Source organism: Myotis brandtii, unplaced genomic scaffold, assembly GCF_000412655.1.
Source record: "Myotis brandtii unplaced genomic scaffold, ASM41265v1 scaffold670, whole genome shotgun sequence".
Classification (NCBI taxonomy): Eukaryota; Metazoa; Chordata; class Mammalia; order Chiroptera; family Vespertilionidae; genus Myotis; species Myotis brandtii.
Genome location: NW_005370611.1, coordinates 101,082 through 123,934, shown reverse-complemented (window position 1 = coordinate 123,934; position 22,853 = coordinate 101,082). Strand labels below are relative to the sequence as shown.

The 22,853-nt window shown below is 39.1% G+C and overlaps 1 protein-coding gene across 1 annotated transcript in view; it reads left to right on the top strand.

The window, feature by feature from the left end:
* LOC102243406 (hydrocephalus-inducing protein homolog) overlaps window positions 1–22,853 on the top strand; it is a 128,518-nt gene that overhangs the window by 60,249 nt on the left and 45,416 nt on the right. The window contains exons 9-11 of the mRNA XM_014529142.1: window positions 8,083–8,201; window positions 13,391–13,614; window positions 19,764–19,831. Of these exons, the coding sequence (XP_014384628.1) occupies window positions 8,083–8,201; window positions 13,391–13,614; window positions 19,764–19,831 (411 nt within the window). The remainder of the gene's footprint in view (window positions 1–8,082; window positions 8,202–13,390; window positions 13,615–19,763; window positions 19,832–22,853) is intronic.

Sequence of the window (22,853 nt, the reverse complement as noted above, 5' to 3'; positions counted from 1 at the left end):
CATTCCAGCGGCCTGATCTGGGAGACCAGCGCTCCCAGGACCACGTGACACTCAGCCCTCGCTGCTACTTTTTTGGGGCTCCGTGCCCTTTAAGCATTCTGGGGACGCTGCCTGAGAAGCACATTGATCAGACTGCTACCTTCATAAATAAACCCAAATTGGCTCTCGTTTTCTATCACCCCACTGGGTGTCTGCCCCTTAGACTATTTTGTTCTCTGCTTGATTCTTTATTCCAGCACCGTGTTCATTTCTAATCAGACTGGAAATGGAATATGCATTGGGGACTGTCTGAAACGGGAGCCTAATTATTTATCATGTTGTCTTCCCTCCTTTCCTTTTTAGACTCCACCACCTACATAGATTTTTGGATGTGTTTATCACATATGCCCTACTTGGCTCTCTTTACAAAAATCCTAGGAAAAAAACCACTTTTCTACCTTCATTTTTCCAATACTTTCATCTTAGTCTTTCCAAGAGGCCATAAAAATAAATCAATTGTACTTTAAACAGCCATTTACTGAGCTCTTACTGCATACTGAGCACGAGGCAAAGCTTTTGACCTGCATGACCTTGTCTGATTTTTGGAAACTGTTTGAGGCAGGTGATATTAGCATCCACTTTTATAGCCCTAAGAAGTTAACGAAGAGGTCCCAGATTACCTGGTTTGTACAAAACATTTTTCAAAGAATACCTCCGGGGAATTCTGATGTTTGGTAGGTGCATTACAAAATTTCAAAACTTGGTCTCCTTATCATGAGTTTGAGTGGTTTGCATTAAAATGAGGAATATCACACTGGGTCAGAACCAGGGTTTGCTCTGGCCTTTGTTGTGCCTTGGGCCATTGCTATGTTTTCCCAGAATAAGAGTATTTCCTTACGTGGTCTCTCAAAAGTTAGGAATGTGGTCCCTCTATCAAGTGAGTTAGGCACTTCTTTCTCTGTGGCCCATCCGGACCTTATTTATACAGGCACAGCACTTAGCATGTACATTATAGAATATTTGTATACATATTTATCATCCGTCCAACATGTGAGCTCCATGCAGTCCTGGGCCACACCCTTCATCTCTGAAGCCCGGTGCTGGGCGCACATTGGCATACAATGAATGTTCATGGAATACACAACATTTTAAAATTTCCTAAATATCCTAGTTATCAACTAATATAACCATTAGTTATAGAAACTTATTATATATTCATGAACTCACTGAAATTATTTTTAAAGCTTGTTTCCAACTTGTACCACCTCTTAACAAGTAGCCTAAGTTAACTGTCTGTTGGGTAAAATATTGCTTTCTATTATTTATTGTAAAAATATTTCCTTCCAATTCCCTAGAGGTTTAACATAATGATAACGTTTAAAAGCAGCACCTTCCCTTCACATTGTTTTTTGTGTGTGTGTGTGTGTGTGTGTGAGAGGGGGGGGGAGGGGCTATGGGCTGTGCATGACTTACTCACTTCTTTCTAGAATAGACCAATCTCTGACATTATACTAGAATTGTGGTGTGGTGGCGGGTGGGATGGGAAACCATGGATCTGATTTTTAGAGCAGTAAGAACATTCCTTTAGACAGATTCTCACAAATTATTTTTTGTTATTTTTGTAGTATTTAATGAGATAGAAGCAAATACATATAGATTTACTTCCCCTCACATCTTTTTGCATAACGTATAGCATGCTTTACATGATGGTTCTGACATTGCTTTTAAAATATTTCTTAAAGATTATTCTATAACATTAAATGTAAAAGTATCATTTTTTCATGGTTGCATATGAATACTTTTTGTTTACAGACCACAAGTTAACTTTTAATCTTTTGTGACTAAGAAATAGAACTAGATTCATAACTGTATATAATACATGCTGTGGTGGGCAGAGTGATGGCCTCCCAAATATGTCCATGCTCCCAGCACCTGTGGATATGGTACTGTGGTTGTATTACATTATATGGCAAAGGGGAATTAAGGCAGGCAATGGGATTTAGGTTACTAAAGAGCTGACCTTAGGGTAGGAAATTATCCTGATTGTGTGGGTGGCTCAGTATAATCACAAGGGTCCTTAAACATTGAAGAGGAGGCAGAAGTTATCAGTCTCAGTGTCAGAGTGATGTGTTATGAGAAAGACTCTTCCAGCCATTTCTGGCTTTGAAGATGGGCAGGGCAAGGAATTCAGACAGCCTGTAGAACCTGGAAAAGGCAAGAAAATGGGCTTTCCTCTAAACTAGAACCAGCAGAAGGGAGCCCTGTCAATACCTTGATTTTAGCGTAGTGCGACCCATCTTGGACTTTTGACCTTCAGAACTTAAAAAAAAAATGTTTCCATAGTAGTTGACATGCAATATTATATTAGTTTCAGGCGAATAACACAGTGATTAGACATGACCTCCAGAACTTTTAAGATGAATTTGTATGTTAAGCTACAAAATTTGTGGTAATTTGTTGTCGAGCAATAGGGAATTAATACACACATATAAATTATAACATAATTATAAGGTAAACATTACGTAATCACCACCAAGATCAATAATAAAATATTTCCAGCTTCGAGAAGACCCCCTAGGTGTTCCTTCCCAGTCACACTCCACTCACCCCAACCTCCCCTCGAGATAATCACCATTCTGTCCTTGATGATCATGATTTCATTGCTTTTATTTATAGTTTTTACCCCTATGTATATACTCTGAAACAGTGCAATTTAGTACTGCCTGTATTAGAAATGTGCATCATCGACATCAATATGCACATCTCACCCATGGCGTTGCTTGTAGCTCTAATTGTATTTCATTGTCATTGTTGCATAGCGTGCCATTATGCGAGTGCACGTTCGGAGACAGGAAGTAGCAGGGAAGGTCATCACTGGTCTGGAGGGAGGCCTCTCGGGATGCATGAAATTTAGTCCATAATCCCCAATTGCAACCTTCTTTCTTTCTAAAGCCTTTATATATAGGCTCAATGAGTACAAAGATGTATTAAAGCATAGTTCCTACCTTCAGATAACATAGACACAAGCAGGGGAAACTGATACACAGACCAAGAGTTATATTGCAATGCCCTACAGTGAACGAATGAACAATGGAAGAGGATGGTATAGGACACACAGCTCAGTCTTAGGCTCCCCAGAGAAAGTGACCCTAAAAGTATTTGTTAGCCAAGAAAATAAAGGGTGTCTATGGATATGGATGGGCATGTCAGGCAGGGATATACTTTGTGAAAATACATAGAGAAACACAGTGAAAATACATAACAAGAGCACAAAATGGCAAAGAATCATAAGTTCTTAGGGTATGGCTGCCAGAGAGAAAGAGACACACACACAGAGAGACAGAGAGAGAGAGAGACTTGGGAGGGGGTGGTGGGGGCAGGGATTGAAGCTGGAGTAGTAGGTGGGATCTAGTTCATGGAAGGCTGCCCTTGGATGCCAGGCTCAGAACCTTGGACTTCATCCCGGGTGCAGTGGGGAACCACTGAGGGGCTGGAAAGCAGCTGCTACGATCTGATTATGGCAAGTTTAACACCATTAACATATTTTCAGTTCATCCGAAACTCAAATTTTGTCATGTAAAGATTTCAGATTTTCTTAGAAGCAGTTAAACCTGTTAGATATTTATAAAGACTTGCTGATGGTTTGATCCAGGTCTTGAAACTGATCTTTCATCTGTCTTGACTTTCCAATGGAATGTGGAAATTCTGAGTTTCATCACAAAGATTACCTTTTTAAAAACTCAAAGGGAAACAGCATGTATTTGGTTTGGATCACCATATGGGAACCTCAAAGGAAGCAACACTTTCTGATTTTAAACTGTGAAATGTATTGTTAGAGAACGTTAATGGGTGCTTCAGAGAAATGGTTCCAGATGTACCTGCTTCCTTTAAAGACCCAATTAAGATGAAACCTCATTGTCCATTTTTATTCTGTACATCATAAGAGAGAAATATCTCTAAGTTTTGGGCACAATTTAAGACTTCTGATTTTTATTCTAATTAAACTAAGGAATTGAGATTTAATTTGATTTAGGAAACAAAAAGTCAAATCACCCCAGTCATTAAAAACACTTTTGGGTTTTCAGAGTAATGAGTGAGTAATATTTAACGTATATATAGCTTTTCTTTCTCAAAACTCATCAGATTGCAACCTCTTAATAATGTAAGGTTTCTTAGTCATATGAATAAGAAATTATTTTCTTGGTCAACTATATTATATTTTCAGTTTTAAAATACTTCAAACATAAAAATACAGGGAATAATATATAAATATCTATGAATATAGAACCCAGATTTAAGAAAACTTGAACAAAGAGAAATGTATGCCCATGTTTTTGGTCAAGAAGAACATCATCATAACTAGGTTGATTCCTAAGTTTTTATAGAGGAAATAAATAAACTAGGGTTGCCTAGAAAATTCAGAAAAACAAGAATAATGTGGGAAGACTAGCTCCACCATGTGTTAAGAGTTATTTAAAAACTATAACCATAAAAAAGAAACAAAAGAAACAAAAAAAAGGAAAAAGAAGAACACACACATGTATACAGATCGCATGTGGATGCCCAGTTGTTTTAGCTCTTTATACTGTATAGTCCATCTTTCCTTACTGATATTCAATGCCTGCTCTGTCCTAAATCAAGTTTATATTTATATGTGCATTTATTCTTCGTTCTGTATTCTGTTTCCTTAGTCATCTTTGCATTTTCTGCCCCAATACTACATTATCTTAATTAGAATAGCTTTATAAAAGATTTTAATTTATGAATGGCCAAGTTCCCTCAATTTACTCTTCTTTAAGAATGTCTTAGTTTTTATTGGCCCTTTGTTTTCCATTTAATTTTGTAATCAACCCATCAAATTCTATCTGCTGGCATTTTGTTTATTAAAGCATTAAGATTGTAGATATAGATCAATTGGAGAAAATTTGACAACTTTATGATGTTGAGTCAGTTTTCCCTTTCAATAACATAGCCTAGTCCTCCATTTATTTAGATCTTTAGCAATATCTTTCAATAAAGTTTTATATTTTGCTCATTGAACATCTTATATCTTGTTAGATTTATTTCTCGGTACTTTATATTTTTGTTGCTGTTGTCAATAGTATCTTGAGAATTAATTTTTCTGATTGTTGCTGGGTATGGAAATGCAGTTGACTTTTGTATATTGATTTGGTAACCATCAATTTTACTCTAATTAATTTTAAAAGATTATTTCTAGATTCTTTAGGATTTTCCAGGCATACAGTCCTAAAATATGTGAATAATGGCAGTTGTTCTTCCTGTTTATATTCCCCCCTTTTTTCTTGTCTTATTGCACAGGAATAGAGCTCAAGTATAATATTGGACATCTAAGATATCTTAGATGGCAAGTTCTTGAAAGCCCATGGTTACATTTCCTGGTACTTAGTGCAATGAATCTATTGCATTCAGGAATTTCAGAACTGTTAAAGGGGTTCAATAGTACATTTCTCTACTTCTTATGTGTGAAAACAAGGTAATGTAATCATAGGTGAGAAACTGCCCTATTTTAACATTTTGCTCTTCTTATAAGGAATTTGTCCTTTTATATTACTAGTTCCTTCAGGCTTGTCCCTCTCGCTGCTTTTTGCCAAGACAAGAAAAGTCCCTGCTTCAAAGATCTTATGGAAAAGTAGCATTTGAAATGTAACCCTAAAATTTAGGCTAATTCTTATAAATCGAGGCTGGGTATTACTCGTATTCCCACTCCACCTGGGGTGAGGGAAAGGGCTAGCTACAAGTAAGACAAATTCCTTTGAAGTAATGAATAACTCCCAAAGAAACATTGGCTCACTGCTTTATTACAGCACATCTCCTTTTTTAAAATTTATGTATTAAGGAAGGCAGTCAAGGTAACAGATGGGGAAAGCTTCAAGCCTGACAGTTATAAATAGTCTTGCAGTTTATTCCACAATATATTTGCAATTCCCTTTCTTTGCCATTCTGAAAGTTGGATCTCTGTCAAAATATTTTTCTCTTGACCAAGGAGTACAAATCATTGCCAATAGATTAAAATACTGAAATAATGGAGTAGGGCTCTCTGAAAATTTTACTTATGTTGCCAACAGTAATATACCGGGTCTTTAGAGAAACCTCTTTTCCAGGGATCAGGTGGATTGGGGAACCCTTTGAAGAAATCAGCTGTTCCAGAATTGCTTTTGTTTCTTATAATCAAAGTAATACTTGCCTAATGGCCACTGCATTGCCAAACACTAGAGGGACACAGAGATAAGTATTCTTGTCTTTAAAAGGACAGTCATGGAGAGAAAGCATTAAAGAGATACAGAAGCTAAATAGTAACAGAAGGCAGTGGAACATCAAATGTCACAAGGCATTATAATGATGATTATAAATTAGAAATATCATTTGGTTGTTTGAAGTGTATTGTTGCAATACTGACAATTACATCTAAAAGAGCATGAAAAATATTTTGAATATTCAAAACATTACACACAAAGCAAATATATAATTTTCCTTACATAACTGGCATTTAAGTGGTGCAAATTTAAGGAAAACCTGTCAAACCATCAAAGATTTTTTTAAATGGTGATATACCCATTGCCAGGGAGGATGTGGAGAGCCGGGAACCATTAAACACTGTTGTTCGTGTGTAAATTAGTAGTCATTCTGGAGGGCAATAAACCCATAGCTGTCAGCATGTCAAATGCTGGTCTCTTTGTCCTGACAATTCTGTTTCCAGTAGCGGTGGGCTCAGTAATTTGGATCAACAACTCTCTCTAAGAACAACTAGAAGAGCAAGGCAAAGTATTTTCTAAAACCAGTTTTAAAGGTAAAACAGAGCTGCTAGGACAGTGAAGAATTATGGGGCCAACATCCAGGAGAAGAAACCAAGACAGTTAGATTTTGGGGGGAGGAATGACTCTTTATTCTTAGCAACACTGACTTCCTGGTAGATCAGCAGAGGCTGAAAAGTTCAGCTGAGTTAGGGAAGAACACGAAGGAGTTAACGAGATGCCCCAGGAGAAAGGGCCCCAGTGACCCCCCAGGCCTCAGCGTGGGACCCCCATTTACATGAACAGTATTTAAATATGAGTAAGTGTGGAAGGATTGGCACCAAAGCCTAATAATAATTATCTTTGGGTGGTGGGATTATGACAGAATTTCTACTTTTTTGATAATGTTTTTATAATGATCATGTATTTCAAGTGGGGATTTTTCCATTTTTTAAAAAGAAAACAAAACAAATTAGTACTTTAAAGGTTTGTGTTCTGTGTTGACCCTGGGTCCATAATGGATGTGTAATAAGGGATACTGTTTAGTAGACTCCATTATCTGTCTATGAAAGAAACTGCAAAGTAAGGTCGGATTCCTCATACACTGGCTCTTCCTAAATCTAGGGAAGATCAATGTGGACAACGTCCCTTGGAGCCGCATGGTGACTCATTTTATGGGGAGCCTCAATCAGGGATCACTCTTATTTAGAGAAATTACTTTCCTTTTTAAGAAACTTAAGGATAACCCTGGCTTTGTGGCTCAATTGGTGGGAGCATCATCTGGTACACTGATAGGTCACAGGTTCGATTCCCATCCAGGGCACATACCCAGGTTGCTGGTTTGATCTCCGGTCGGGGCGCATACAGGAGGCAACCGATCCATGTTTCTCATATCAATATTTCTCTCTCCCTCTCCTCTTCTCTAAAAAAATCAGTGAAAACATATCCTTGGGTGAGGATTTTTAAAAACAAGAAACAACAAAAAAGAAATTAAGGATACAGTTAAGATTGGGTTAAATTTTTTCGTTGTGTTTTTTTTTTCCTGCTAAAATGTCCATCTAAATTGCAATATAAGCTGGTCCCTAAAGGTAAGAAACTAACAGTGTTCCTGTTTCTAAAAAATAAACGAAATCTTCAGCCTGGTTAAATGGCAGGTCCCCCAGTCCAGCGTAGGGGGTGGGTGCAATCATCTTGGGTGCTCACATTGGTAATGAGTTAATAAAGCATCATTTGGGTAATAAAGTTTTAATTGTTTATATAGGCGGTGCAATCATCTTGGGTGCTCACATTGGTAATGAGTTGTGGATAATAAAGCATCATTTGGGTGATAAAGTTTTAATTGTTTATATAGGTCGAGAGATCCGTCTGCCCCTCCGAATCAAAGGGCAAGGAATGGGACCAAAGATTCACTTCAACTTTGAATTGCTGGATATTGGAAAAGTTTTTGTTGGATCTGTACATTGTTATGAGGTAAACACTAGAATTGTTCATTGAGCGTCAAATAGGACTTGGCTCGCTTTGCTTTGTCTGTGTCAATAGAACATTTGCACAGTCACATCCACTTGCCATTACTCATACTTATTCAGACCCCAGAACGATCTCTTTCTCCTCTTCCCTAGCCTTGTTGAGCGGAACAACTTTTTCCATTCTCTTCCCACCCCCTCTCACTTGACTAAACACATCAAAGCCACAACTTAATTGGTTTTATCCTCATCATTTTGTAGATTATAAAGAGGAACTCCATAAATACATCTCCCCATCTGTTTAATGCTTGTTCTCTGACAACACAAATCCTACAGATCAGAGGATAGAGAACCTTCTACATTTTCCAGAATGTCCTAATGAGGATCGCTGTTTTCACACCTCAGACGTTTCTCTAAATACAGCCTCCAATCCATGATTTAGCAACCAATCATTGGGTTTTCTGGAAGAGACCTCCCTGCTTTGTCTTTCCAAATAAATAGAAAATAATACTTTTTTTTTTTTTAAAGATGTACTCATGGGTTCGTAAGGATCAAAGTTAACTCAATGCCACCTCATCGTAAATTTTTATCTAGGACACATTTTTACAGTACCAAACTATAACCATTGGAACTTTATTTTAGAAAGATTCCAAATTGTAAATGTTTGTATTTCTATAGAGGTAAAAACAAAAGCAGTTATTATTTCATGAGTGCTTGAGGTTTAATTAGTGTGTCAGGTTCCATGCGTTATTATGTGTGCATGTCAACATATAAGGGTATCATTTCTAATCCTTACAAAGCCATGAAAGGTAGGTGTTATTGTACCTATTTTACAAAGAAGAAATAGGCAGATGGTGGTGAATTCTATCTACAACATCACTCTTCATGCGTGTTGAGCACACATGCATCATTTGTTCATTTAGTCCTCACAAACCCCCTATGGAGTAGCTACTGTGGCTATACCCATTTTATAGACGAGGAAACTGAGGCCCAGAGTTTTACTTGTTAAGGTAATTAATGTTAGACACTATAACAAGCAAATATAAAAATAGATATTCTCTCAAAATAGATAAGAGTCTATGTTGTTGCTTATATAAAGTCCCAAACAAGGTTGCTAATCAGGAGGTGACTATCCTCCAGCAGAGAATGAGGAGCCCAGCCTCCTTCCCTCTCATGGCTCTGCAGTCTCATAGGTATCACACTGGCAGGAGAAAGCACATGTAGGGTTTCACTTGAGGGATTTTTACAGGAGGTAGCACTGGAGACAGCACATATCGCTTTTGTTCATGTCCAGTTAGCTGGCCATAACTGCAAGGGTGGCTGGGAAATGTAGTTTGGCTGTAAACACCAGAAGAAGAGGATATGGGTTCCATGAACAGCAAACCTGACTGCCACATTAGTAAGTAACTGGCAAGGTCACATAGCTTGTGAATGTTCGTAATCAGTGGGTTTTAGGGCCCTATACCCTGTGGGAAGAGAAGGCCTGCTGGCTTTTCTGCCTCCACCTCGATCAGATGCGAATCCAGCCAAGAGCCTACTTAGCTCTCAGCCCAGCCTAACCTCGCATGGGAGGGAAATGCCTGGCTGCTGTTGAGAGCTTTCTAGAGCATCATTCATCCCCATGATGAATAATTACTAGAGTAATTGTGGCCTAAATGCGATGATGTGCAAGGTAAACAGAGATGTTAACGTCATGATGAGATGGAGTACACATTAGAGCCCAATTTAAATAAAGAAATCCGTCACAGGGCTGTCATAAAATGAAAAGTGGCACAGCTACTTACATTGCATTGTCCTGTATTGCATTTTGAAAAAAATGGTCACTTAGGGATGAAAATTAAAAGGCGCAATAGTTCTTACTAAATCGATACTCTGTTTGTAATTTATCCAGCGTGAATTTCCCTTACATCTTATAGTCTGTGTCTTACAGATGCCACATCGGAAAAGGACCTTTAGTTCTGATGCAAAATGCATAGGGTTTCCCTGAAGGTAATGATAATTTCTTGCAGATTTAACACAAACGTACCGTAGGCCACCACTTCTCACCCTCCCAGGTTTGAACAGTAATGCATACCGCAGCCAGGTAAATACGTGTTAAATGAGGCGCAGCATCCGATTGGGCAGTTTTGAGAGCTGTGCCCTGGCAGAGAAGGGCATGGTAAGGTGCTTCTCATGAGAATATTTTGCCCACTCTGCATATTTAATGCTGATGCCTCGTTGCATCTCTCTTTCAATTTATTACGTTACCTCCTCGAGACACATTTGAATAACTATTTATTGCCCTTAGTCATCGCTGAGCTTAGCAGATCCATAAAGAATAAGCCAGAACCCCAAGAGTACACACTCTCCCCAGTGTAATTAGAAGGAAAACAAATGGAAGGGGAAGTTCTCTTATACCTTTTCTCTGCTCTGAGGAGTTGCACCGCATGGGTAGGAGCATCACCGGTAATCAAAAGGTCTCAGGTTGGTGGCCCAAACAGTCTGGCGGATTCTGTACACATAAGTAGGTGCTGCTTTGTCAGGGGGAGAGAATAACATGCACGTTCTTGAAAACGGGGGAGCTAGCACCTTATAAAACATTGGTGTTAACCAAAAAATAAAAAGACAATCCGTGCCTCTTCTCAGAGAGAAGAACAAGGGTCCTTCGAGGTACCACTAACCCCTTTGAGTTGCCTTTGAGTTACCACTGGGGCGTGTCAGTTTCTTCTTCAGCACAGGTACACTTCAAACCCATTCTGGTTAGCACGGGGCAATGGATAGGAGTCACTGTCATTGAAGCATTCTTTGCCAGGCACTATTCTAAAGGTTACATAAATTAACAAAGTTCATCTTCACAGCAATCGGATGGGGAAACCGGGGCTTGGAGAAGCAGAGCATGTTACCCAAGGCCACACAGCTGGTCAGTCAGTGGCAGAGCTGAGATTTGAACCCAGGGATTTGGCTTCTGAGTCCCTGGTCATAATCACTTTTCTACATGGTCTCTTTCAAAGGAATGAAGGGTCAAGCATGATTCCTATGACCAGGGAACTTGAAACAGAGAGAGGGAGATGGAACATAAATGTAGAAAGATGAATAACATATCAAGTAGCAATTAGTTGCATGTCTGTTGTGGTACACTGCCTGTCTGCTCTTGGCAGAGTGGCTGTCTTCCTCTGCAAGAGCCCCTTACTCTGTCCTAGCTCTTGGTTCCTTCTTCTCTGCTTCTCCTGAAGCAAACTAAGCTGGTGGACCCCCATATCCATCAGACCCCATTCTCTTGGTTAGCTAGCCCTCTTCGTCTATTACAACAATAAACACGGAGGCCAGGCACCGAGTATGTATATCTCATTTATTATAAATACTAGAGGCCGGATGCACGAAATTCATGCAAGGGGCTCGTCCCTCACAGCCGTGGCTTCGTCCGTAAGGTCCTCTGGAAGGTTGTTCAGCTGTCGGGTCTAATTAGCATATTATGCTTTTATTATTATAGATACTAGGTCTCCTCTACCATACCTTCTCACAGCTTTGCCACCTCCATTCTCACTTTTCACCACTAATCTTCTCTAAACAGAATCCGGAATAGTCAACCACTATTTCATCTGCACCTACTCACCCCACCCCCCCAAACATTTGGACTCTGGATTCTGCAATCATATTCCACTGGCATCATCCTCTCTTCTTCCAGGGCAGTGATGACCTCTAAGTAAAAATACAAAATCTGTAACATTTCCTCAGAGCTTATTCTCCTGAACATCCATCAACCCTTTTCTGGAAATTCTCCTCCCTTGGCTTCTAGCTTCCTGGCATGGAAAGTAGGTTCCACATACCTTTCTGAATGGTCTTCAGGATGCTCTGTGCTCTTTTCCCTCCAGTGGCTTCAGTGTAGGTTGAGGGCCGTTCCTACATACACAGAGAGAATGTGTTGTTCACACATTCAGGTGTAAGCATTGGCAAGGAAGAGATTGTATCTTGGAAGCTCGGGAATAGAAGTGTGTGGCCGCAGTACAGGTTCATGGACAGGAATTGTGGGAGGGAGCAGGAGTGGTAGACTGAGCCAGCTGAGGAGGACTCTGATTGTCAAGCATGAGATTTTGATACATACCTAGGGTGCATTCAAATACGGGTAACGACCTGGTTCCAGAACACTAGTCTATAGAAAACGTTCCTGTAGTAAAGCGATGGCTTGCATAGGCATACCCGTTCCTACATACACAGAGAGAATGTGTTGTTCACACGTTCAGGTGTAAGCATTGGCAAGGAAGAGATTGTACCTTGGAAGCTCAGGAATAGAAGTGTGTGGCCGCAGTACAGGCTCATGGACAGGAACTGTGGGAGGGAGCAGGAGTGGTAGACTGAGCCAGCTGAGGAGGACTCTGATTGTCAAGCATGAGATTTTGATACATACCTGGGGTGCATTCAAATATGGGTAATGACCTGGTTCCAGAACACTAGTTTATAGAAAACGTTCCTGTAGTAAAACGATGGTTTGCATAGACGTATCCAGTGGAGTTTGAGATGAAAATATCCCAATAGGGTGAAATCTAATACCCCGAGGAAGAGAATCCTTGCAATCTGGAATCCACAATGAGGTCATATTTATATTTATCAAGCTACATTATAAACATAGGCTTAGGTAGTTCTTGCGCCTCTATTCTGACTTGCTTTTTATTTTTTAGTATGCCACTTCCTCTCAGCCTCCTCGTGCGTATGAGAGAAAAACCTATCTTCCTTTGGTTACTTTATAAAGAGTACCCAAAAATAGTACAGTGGGGCCTTGACTTACAAGTTTAATTCGTTCTGAGACCAAGCTCGTTAACTCAAATTACTCTATCAACTCAAGGCAAAAAATCAGCCGAGAGACAGCTGGTATCTCAAAAAACTCGTTAGTCGGGACACTTGTAAGTCAAGGCCCCACTGTATTTTAAGGCTCTTGAGTAGATGCGATTGTGATCAGTCTTTCTAGCATGAGTATCAGACATATGACCAACTCTATTTTAAAGATGAGACGAAAACACAAAATTACTTCCTGGTTTGGGACTCTTATCTTCAAACATTCGAGAGAGAAGACTGTTCATTTCTCCCCGGGAGTTTCCCTGTGGTTCTAATTCCCGCCACTGTCTCTGTGTCGGTATTAAATAATACAGCCGCATGCTTACATGAAAGTAAATCTGAGGCCCATTGTCTACCTTTTCATTCTTGCCTTTTTTATCGGTATAGGCAATACTTTCCAACAAAGGCAGCATCGACGCCCTGTTCAACGTGATCCCCTCGACTTCAGCGTTGGGGGCCTGCTTTGTTTTCAGCCCCAAGGAAGGCATCATCAAGCCAAGCGGGGTCCAGGCTGTCCAGATTTCCTTCTGCTCGTCCATTCTGGGGCACTTCGAAGAAAAGTTCCTGGTCAGTGTCAATGGGTCACCTGAGCCCGTGAAACTGACTATTAGGTAAGACCTATCTGTAACTACTGTGGTAGCTAGCTGAAGTTTTACCTACTGCCTTCTTAAACTTCGTAACTAGATCATCTTAGACATCAATAACTGTCTTTGTGATATGAATACATCAACGGAATGGGGTATTTTAAATTTCCACCCATGTTTCCCTACTAAACATGTGTAACTTAGGATTGCAACATGGATACAGATGCTGCTTTGTTATCCAGCTGGTTTTTTTCTTCCATAAGCTATAACCTTATAAAACAAGGACTTAATCCATTATTAAATAGTTTCTTGTTACTCTCTCTCTGTTTTAGGCTGTTTAGGGAAAATCATCTCTTTATTATCACAGTTTCACTAAGTCTTCGTCTTCTGTTTTTATTTTAAGGACATTCTTTAAATGCTCTCATCTATAATGCCTACAGGTAGTAAAAGAGCCTGCTTACAGTGTCTGTCAGTCAAGGCTAGACATTTGCAGCTTTTGTGCCAGAAGTCTTTTGATGGCTTCTCCAGCTGCTTGTGATAATTGAAAGTCATTAATAGCAGAGTTTGTCCTTGGGCTTTAAAAAGAAGTTCTCTGTGACCAACCCATTGGGAAGATCTATAACTTGGGTTCCCGGTGCTTAGAAAGATAATATTTTCAGAACACATTGCAGATCCCATTTGGATTCTCAGTGTAATAGGTTGTTAATTACCATGGCGGTCTCTCTCATTATGGTTACTGCTAGCAGGACCTCCCTCCACCTATGGCTGAGGTCTCCCTCGGGGTCTGAAGATAACATAGAAAAGAGACAGACACATATGGCCTGAAGGATCCTAAGGGGAACTTATTGATTGTAGGATATCTACTAGAAATATAGAATCTCAAGATCAGCTCAAAAGTCATTACCATTACTTCTTAGGTCACTTTTCCACCTAAGTATCCCTGTTATAGGGTGAATTGCATCCTCCCAAAATTCATATGTCGAAGTCCTCCCACCCAGTACCTCAGAATGTGACTGCACTAGATAATATCCATTTAATACAAAGGAAGACAATAATGGAGGAATAGAGGAACAAAAAAAGACATTAAAACATACAGAGCAGTGGTTCCCAACCTTGGCTGCACATTAGAATCACCTGGGAATCTTTTTTTTTTTTAATATATTTTATTGATTTTTTACAGAGAGGAAGGGAGAGAGATAGAGAGTTAGAAATATCGATGAGAGAGAAACATCGATTAGCTGCCTCCTGCACATCTCCTACTGGGGATGTGCCCGCAACCCAGGTACGTGCCCTTGACCGGAATCGAACCCGGGACCTTTCAGTCCGCAGGCCAACGCTCTATCCACTGAGCCAAACCGGTTTCGGCACCTGGGAATCTTTTTAAAATCCTGATTGCTGGGCCTCATCCTCCGGAAATTCTGTTTCTTTGTTATGGGGTGGGGCCACAACATTAGTAACAAAGAAACAGAATTGCCGGAGGATGAGACCCAGAAATCAGGATTTTAAAAAGATTCCCAGGTGATTCTAATTGCAGCCAAGGTTGAGAACCACTGATATAGAGAATAATAGTAAAATGGAAGACACAAATCATTATCAGTAATTACATTAAATGCAAATATATTAAATACCTCAATTAAAAGGTAGAGATTAACAGGGTGGATTTAAAAAACACACACAAAAAAAACATGACCCAACTGTATGCTATCTATAAGAGACATATTTTAGAGCTGAAAGTATGAATAGATTAAAACTAAAAGGATGGAAAAAGATAGACCATGCAAACAATAACAAACAAAACAAGACAAAAATAAACACACCTGGAACTTCTATACTAATAGCAGGCAAAAATAGTCTTTAAAACAAAAATTGTTACTTGAGACAAAATAGAACATTTTACAATAATAAAAATAAATTCATCAAGAAGATATAACAATTATAAACATATGTGCACCTAACAGCAGAGCCCCAGGATACATGAAGCATAAGCTGACAGAACTAAAGGGAGAAATAGGTAATTCAACAATAATAGTTGGAAATGTCAGTACCTCACTTTGAATAATTGATAGAACCACTGGGCAGGAGACCATAAAGGAAATAAGAGTTGAACAATATATCCTAGTAAACCAACTAGAGCCAACAGACACGTACAGAACATTCCACCCAGCAAGTGCACTTGGAACATTTTCCAGGATATACAATATGTTAAGCCATCAAACAAGTCTCAATACATTTTAAGTGATTTGAGTCATACAAATGTGTTTTCAACCACAAAGAAATGAAATTAAAAATTAAAAATAAAAGGAAATTTAGGGAATTCACAAATATGTGAAAATGAAACATCACCAATGGTTCAAAGAAGAAATCACAACAGAAATTTTAAAATATTTTGAGATAAATGAAAACAAAACAGAAGATGTTAAAACTTTTGAGATGTAGTGAAAGTAGTGTTTATAAGAAATTAATAGCTGTTAAATGCTTATATTTAAAAAGAAGAAATATTTTAAATCAATAATATAAATATCTGCCTTAAAAGCTTGAAAAAGAAGAAGCAAAAAATTCAAAACAAGTACAAGGAAGGAAATAATAAAGATTAGAATGAAAATTAATGAGCAAAGCAATAGAGAAAATTAATGAAAGTGAAAGTTGGTTCTTTGAAAAGATCAACAAATTGACAAACTTTAATGAAACTGACCAAGAAAAAAATGAAGAAAAGCCTCAAAGTACTAAAATCAGAAATTAAAGAAGGGGCATTATTACCAACCTTACAGAAATGAAAAGAATTATTAGGGAATTTTACGAACAGTTGTATGCCAACAAATTAAAGAATCTGGATGAAATTGACATGTTCCTAGAAGGATACAGAGTATCAAAACTAACTCAAAATAAATAGAAAATATGAATAAACCTATAATAGTTTAGGGAGATTGAAATAGAACCACTACCACCCCCACCGCACCCTGACACACACACACACACACACACACACACACACACACACCCAGGAACAGATGGCTTCACAGGAGAATTCTACTGAGTGTTTAATGAAGAATTAACATCAATTCTCCACAAATTATTGCTTCCCCCCAAAATAGAAGAGGTGTGAACACTTTCCAACTCATTTTCTGAGGCCAGTATTACCCTATACCCAAATCAGAGAAAAGTATCACGAGAAAAGAAACTGAAGACATTTACAGACACAAAAATTAACAAAACACTAACAAACCAAATCAAAGCAGCAACTTATAGAAAGGATTATACACAATGACCAAGTAGAATCTATCCCAGGAATGCAAATTTGGCTCAACATAGGGAAATTATTGTTATACAGCATAAATTATTAGTAGAATAAAGGCCCAAAACCATATGATCATCCCAATAAACGTGGAAAAAGTACTCACCGAAACTAAGCACCCTTTCATGATTTAAAAAGATAAACAAAAACAACGAACCTCAACAAACCAGGGATAGCAAGGAAATCCCTCAACATGATAAAGAATACCTATGAAAGACTCACATTTAACTTTATGCTTAATGGTGAGAGACAGACTGCTTTCTCACTAAGGTCAGGAACAAGACAAGGAGGTCTGCATTGCCACTTCTATTCGACATTGTACTAGAGTTTCTGTCCAAGGCAAGTAGTTGAGAAAAAGAAATAAAAAGCATTCAGATTGGAAAGGAAAAGTAAAACTGTCTCTGTTTGCAGATGATGTGATTTTGTATATAAAGAATCTTAAGGAATACACACACACACACGCACACACACACACACACACACTCATAAAGAACTAATAAGTGAGTTCAGAAAAACTGCAAGGTATAGGATCAACATACAAAAATCAATTGTGCCTGACCTAGTTTGGCTCAGTGGATAGAGCATCGGCCTGCGGACTGAAGGGTCCCAGGTTCGATTCCAGTCGGGGGCACGTGCCTGGGTTGTGGGCTCTATCCCCCAGGTGGGGGATGCAAGAGGCAGCCTATAAGTGATTCTCTCTCATCATTGATGTTTCTATCTCTCTCTCTCCCTCTCCCTTCCTCTCTGAAATCAATAAAAACGTACTTTTTAAAAAATCAATTGTATTTCTAGGCAATAATAATGAAAATTCAGAAATTAAGTTATGAAAATTCCATTTACAATAGGTTCAAAAACAATAATATAGTTGGAAATACATTTAACCAAAAAAAGTGCAAGATTTGTACATTGAAAACTACAAAACAAGACCTAAATAAATGAAAAGACGTCTATGTTCATGGGTTGGAAGACTTCATATGGCAATACCTCCCCAAATGATATGTAGATTCAAGATGATCCCTATCACATATCCCAGCTGCCTTTTTTGCATTAATCGGCAAGCTGATCCTTAAATTCATATAGAAATACAAGAATAGCTAAAAACAATTTTGAAAAAATAAGAACAAAGTTGAAGGGCTTTTGCTGTTCTATTGATTCGTCAACTACATGATACAGTTTTTTAAGTAGCTGGATAAACAACACTGCAAAATTAATGTGATTTTAAAAAATTACTCATGCACAGTATTCTTCCTTCAAATATTTATATACGTAATTTTATAAAGTTTTAACCGTAGCACAGATATATTTTGTCTTCAAAATATTTCACTTAACATGTCATAGTAATTCAATCGCTCTAACTTTTAGTTTTTATAATTTTACCAGACCACTGCAGTGATGGAGGGCACAGTCTTGGCAGAGACTGTCCTAATATTCAGAATCCCTGTTAGAATGAATGTGACCATATCTAAGTCCAGATGGTACTCAGCCACAATTCCCTCGTTGTGTGTGCCTTCGAACAAATGTGATTTAACTCTGGTTCTCTCTACTTCACTGATTATATGACTGCTCTGTGCAAATTTGTAAGCTTCTTTCTTACTTTCTTTAGCCCTTTGTGCCTTTTAGACACTTTTGATCTGTTATTTTATCCCCCTCCTCCCCGCCCCCGAAAAAAATTCTTTTACAAGTCAAGAATTTAATCCATAGGCTGGTTTGACTTCCTTCTCAGCTAGATCCTAATTCCTTGCTGAGTACCAGCCATTTCTTTTGAAACCACATGTCATTATCATGGTCCTGAGAAAGGCTTTTTGAATGGAAACTTGCTGCATTGAGTCTTTGCTGTCATGGCTCCTCCCACACTTGCAGCCTCTCACCACATTATGGTCAGCTCTGTAGCAGCCAGTATTGCCAGGGCACCAATGCACTCAGCATGGTGAGCCACACCTGCATCACCAGTATCTGGAGCTGGGTGAATAAGGAGATTTATGCCTAGGTGTTGGCTGGTATCTGCGTGTCTAACATTAAATGCCTGGCACACTAGAAGCTGTAGAATCTATTACAGACATATCTCATTGTATTGCACTTCTTTATTGTGCTTCACAGATGTTGCGGGTTGTTGGTTTTTTTTTTACAAATAAAAAGCAAGACCCCAACCCCCACCAGCAAAAAGATTACAACTCACCTTATTTTGATGCTTGCTTTATTATGGTGGTCTGGAACCAAACCCGCAATATCTCTGAGGTATGCCTGTGTTTATTTCATTATTTTTAAAATATTTTTTATTGATTCCAGAGAGAAAGGGAGAGGAAGAGAGAGATAGAAACATCAATGATGAGAGAGAATCATGGATCGGCTGCCTCCTGCAAGCCAATCGAACCCACAACCCAGTCATATAACCTGACCAGGATTGAACCATGACCTCCTGGTTCATAGGTCGATGCTCAACCACCGAGCATTGCTGGTCATGAGGCCTTGCACTGAGAGAGAAATAGACCAACATTTGGGTAAAGAGTCCTTTCAAAGTCACCAATCCAGTCCTCCTCTTTATGCCTGAGGAAAAGAAATGAAAGCCTGTAGAGGCAGTGACTAGCCAAGCTCACAGCCAGTGAATGGGAGGAACTGGCCTCAAACAGTTTTATAAAAGTGTGGGACAAGGAATCCTGGTGGTATTAATAGTCTTTGATGTTCCTCATATGATTAAACCTATGCTTTTCCTTTCCTGCCTGAGTTAGCCGCTGTGTTAGACCATCATCTCTTAGTTTTCTTAAACCTTAGATTCGACCATTGATTTAATGCCGCGTGGGGGTTTTCAGTTGACCCTCTCGGATTGCTGATTGAACCTGCGCTCACTGGTTCTCTCCCACTCCCCTCCTTGTGCTCCTGCTTCCAGAGGCTGTGTCATCGGACCCACCTTCCACTTCAATGTCCCTGCTCTGCACTTTGGGGATGTTTCCTTTGGTGAGTATTTTTCATTTTAAATTAGAAACAGAGAAGAATTACTTTTCTCTACAGGGGAGGATAAAGGTTTGCAAAGAGTCTTTCTTACCATTTTTTTTATGGGTAGAAACTGAGCGGATCTAGAATTGTTCTTCTGCAGAAGTGGCATTTCAATGCCATTTCCCCGTTTCCATGTGAAAGTTGGAACTGCGTCCCGGGCACTAACAGTTGTCAGGCCACAGCCATCCCCCTCTTCCAGCAGGGAACCGTGGAAGGCCTTCTGCTCCACTCCACCATGTGAACTTTACGAACATTCTGTTTATGTGCAGATTCTGATCTGCCAGTCTGCCACACAGCTACCTTCTCCCAGAGATGCTCTCAAGTTCAAAGTGAACTCAGTGGTGGGTCGATTCCAAATTGAAGACTCTTCTGGATTTTTGTGTTGTCTTCTCACCCAGTTACTTCTCTAAGTCATTTTCTCCCACCTAAGCTTCCCCAATAATAAAAATGATAACAGCAAAAATTCCTATTTATTGGTTCTTTCTATATATTCCAATCACTGCTAAGTGCATTACATGCAGTACTACGTTTAAACCTTTTAGCAACCCTATGGGGAGGTACTATTTAAGATCCCCATTTTAGAGATGGAAGAACTGAGCATTGAATGATTAAATAACTTCCTAAAGTCACACAGCAGAAATTAGCATTTCAGTTGAGGTGCGCTTAAATCATGTACTGTCACACAAGTGATATTGCACCCAAAGAGGCAGAAATGGGTTCTTGGAGGTTAAAACAAAACTTAGATATAACAATGGTTTGTGGTCCTCCAGAGTTCAACCCTCCCCAACAGAATCTTGTCCCTTGGTATTTAATTTCTTCATTGGGGAGAATTTAATATGATTTAAATTCTATTTAATTTCTTCATTAGGGAGAAATTAAATAGGATTTAAATCATATTAATTAAATATAATTTATTTGATTTAAAATTAATTTATCACATTGGTTCTTTTTAGGAGATGATAATTTTTAAAAAGGTTGAAAACCCCTGGTCTAAAGCCATGCTCCACAAACTTTTCCATTTTGTTCTATCGTCTCCCACTTTCACTTTCAGTTCTTTTGCATCTACTTGGGGGAAAACAGTTCTTTAGAAAAGGCTGACTAGATGCCTTTATCAATTGCTTTAACATTTGGGGGTCTGACAGTTTTATTTATACAGAATGTATTTATTTATACAGTGCCCCCCCCATCTGCATTATATTGGGTAAGATACATACCATAGGAAAATCTATATACATGAAGTTGACTATCTGTTTGTCCCTATAGAATATGAAAATGGCTGGAGAGATTCTTACAAAATTGTAGGGCATGTTTGAGTGATAGACTCTTTTGAAGGAAATAAAAATGACCTACAACTTGAAAATCATCTGGTGGCCAAGTAAGAAAGGCATCCTCTCTCAAGGGTGACTGTGACGGCTGCACAATAAGAAGTGAATTAGTGTCCCAAGACCTACGCAGTCATCCTTCAAACAGCTCAGACGGAGTCCACAGGGAGGTCTGGGCAACTGATGCGTGACAGCAGCATATCCTTCCACAGGCATCTCAAGACGGAGTCCAGCCCAAGGACATTGGGAGATGCGCCCGACATCAGATTGCCCTGGAGGGAGAACACAGAGTACAAACAAGCACCTCAAATCCGTTAGTTCAGGAAACTTCCCACCGATTCACGGTCCAGGCTGCTCTATCGCTCATCTCTGCAGTGTTGATGTAAATGCTGTCCTAATGATAGGCCTACAGCTGTTTCTCAGACTTGGTCTAGAAGTTTTGGTAACCAACTAGCTTAGGTGAAGATTAGAAGCAGCGTATTTTTCTTTCCTTGTATAATATCTTATTGAACCAGTCGATGAGACAGCTGCTGGATAAGAGGCTGGAACACTCTACAGAGCCATGACCCAAGGTTCCCGAGTCTGAGATTTGAAAACTTAACCACTCCCGAGTCTCCCCTTCAAAACCCAAGTTGCCTTTTCTTTTAGTTTGGATATGGGCTCCTTAGTCTTCTCTAGTGTGGCAGGGAATGTTAACAAAAACATAATCCTTTTTGCTTGCCAACAGGAGATCTAGGGCTACTTGGTTTGCCAAACCACTTGGGTCAGTTAATTCAAGCTACTTTTCTGTGCTTCTAGATTTTGCACTGTAACAGCCAAAATTAGAGACAATTTTATGATACCCTTTCAAAGTTATTTTATGATATTTTCAAATCCCAAAGTTGGAACTAGGGTCCTCATGACTTCAACACAAAGTCTTATTATTTTTTCCGGGTAGTTGGACCGCCCGTCACAAAGAAACACAGTTCATTGGGCAGTTATTTACCGGAAGCTTTTCATTATTATCCTGCATGTGCAAGTAGGGCTTTGATGGGGCAGATAAAAGTGAGCATGTCATTCGCACGAGAATAAAAGACCAACAAGATACATATAGTTCCAGATGTAAAAGAGAAATTTCTTATTATTTTTTCCGGGTAGTTGGACCGCCCGTCACAAAGAAACACAGTTCATTGGGCAGTTATTTACCGGAAGCTTTTCATTATTATCCTGCATGTGCAAGTAGGGCTTTGATGGGGCAGATAAAAGTGAGCATGTCATTCGCACGAGAATAAAAGACCAACAAGATACATATAGTTCCAGATGCAAAAGAGAACTGTTACAGGAGCAAGCCAGGAATTGGAGGAATTTTTTTAGTTATTTCAGGATGACAGACTTATCATGTGGAGTTAAGCAAGGTTTGCAGAGACTGTTGTAGGGTTTGGGAGTGCATGAAGCTAATGAAAGTTGGTAATATTGTCCCCATATTGGCACTAAGGCCCATTCCATTCCTGAAGAGGTGTCTGTTATAGGTTATTGTGAGAGGTGAAGATGTAGATTTGACATCAGGGTCTACTGGGATTGATGATCTTAGGAGATACCATATGTTACGGTTTAGATACTCTAAAGTAGGTTAGTATCTAACATGTTGGAAGATAACTATAAGTATTTTGATGATAGGATTA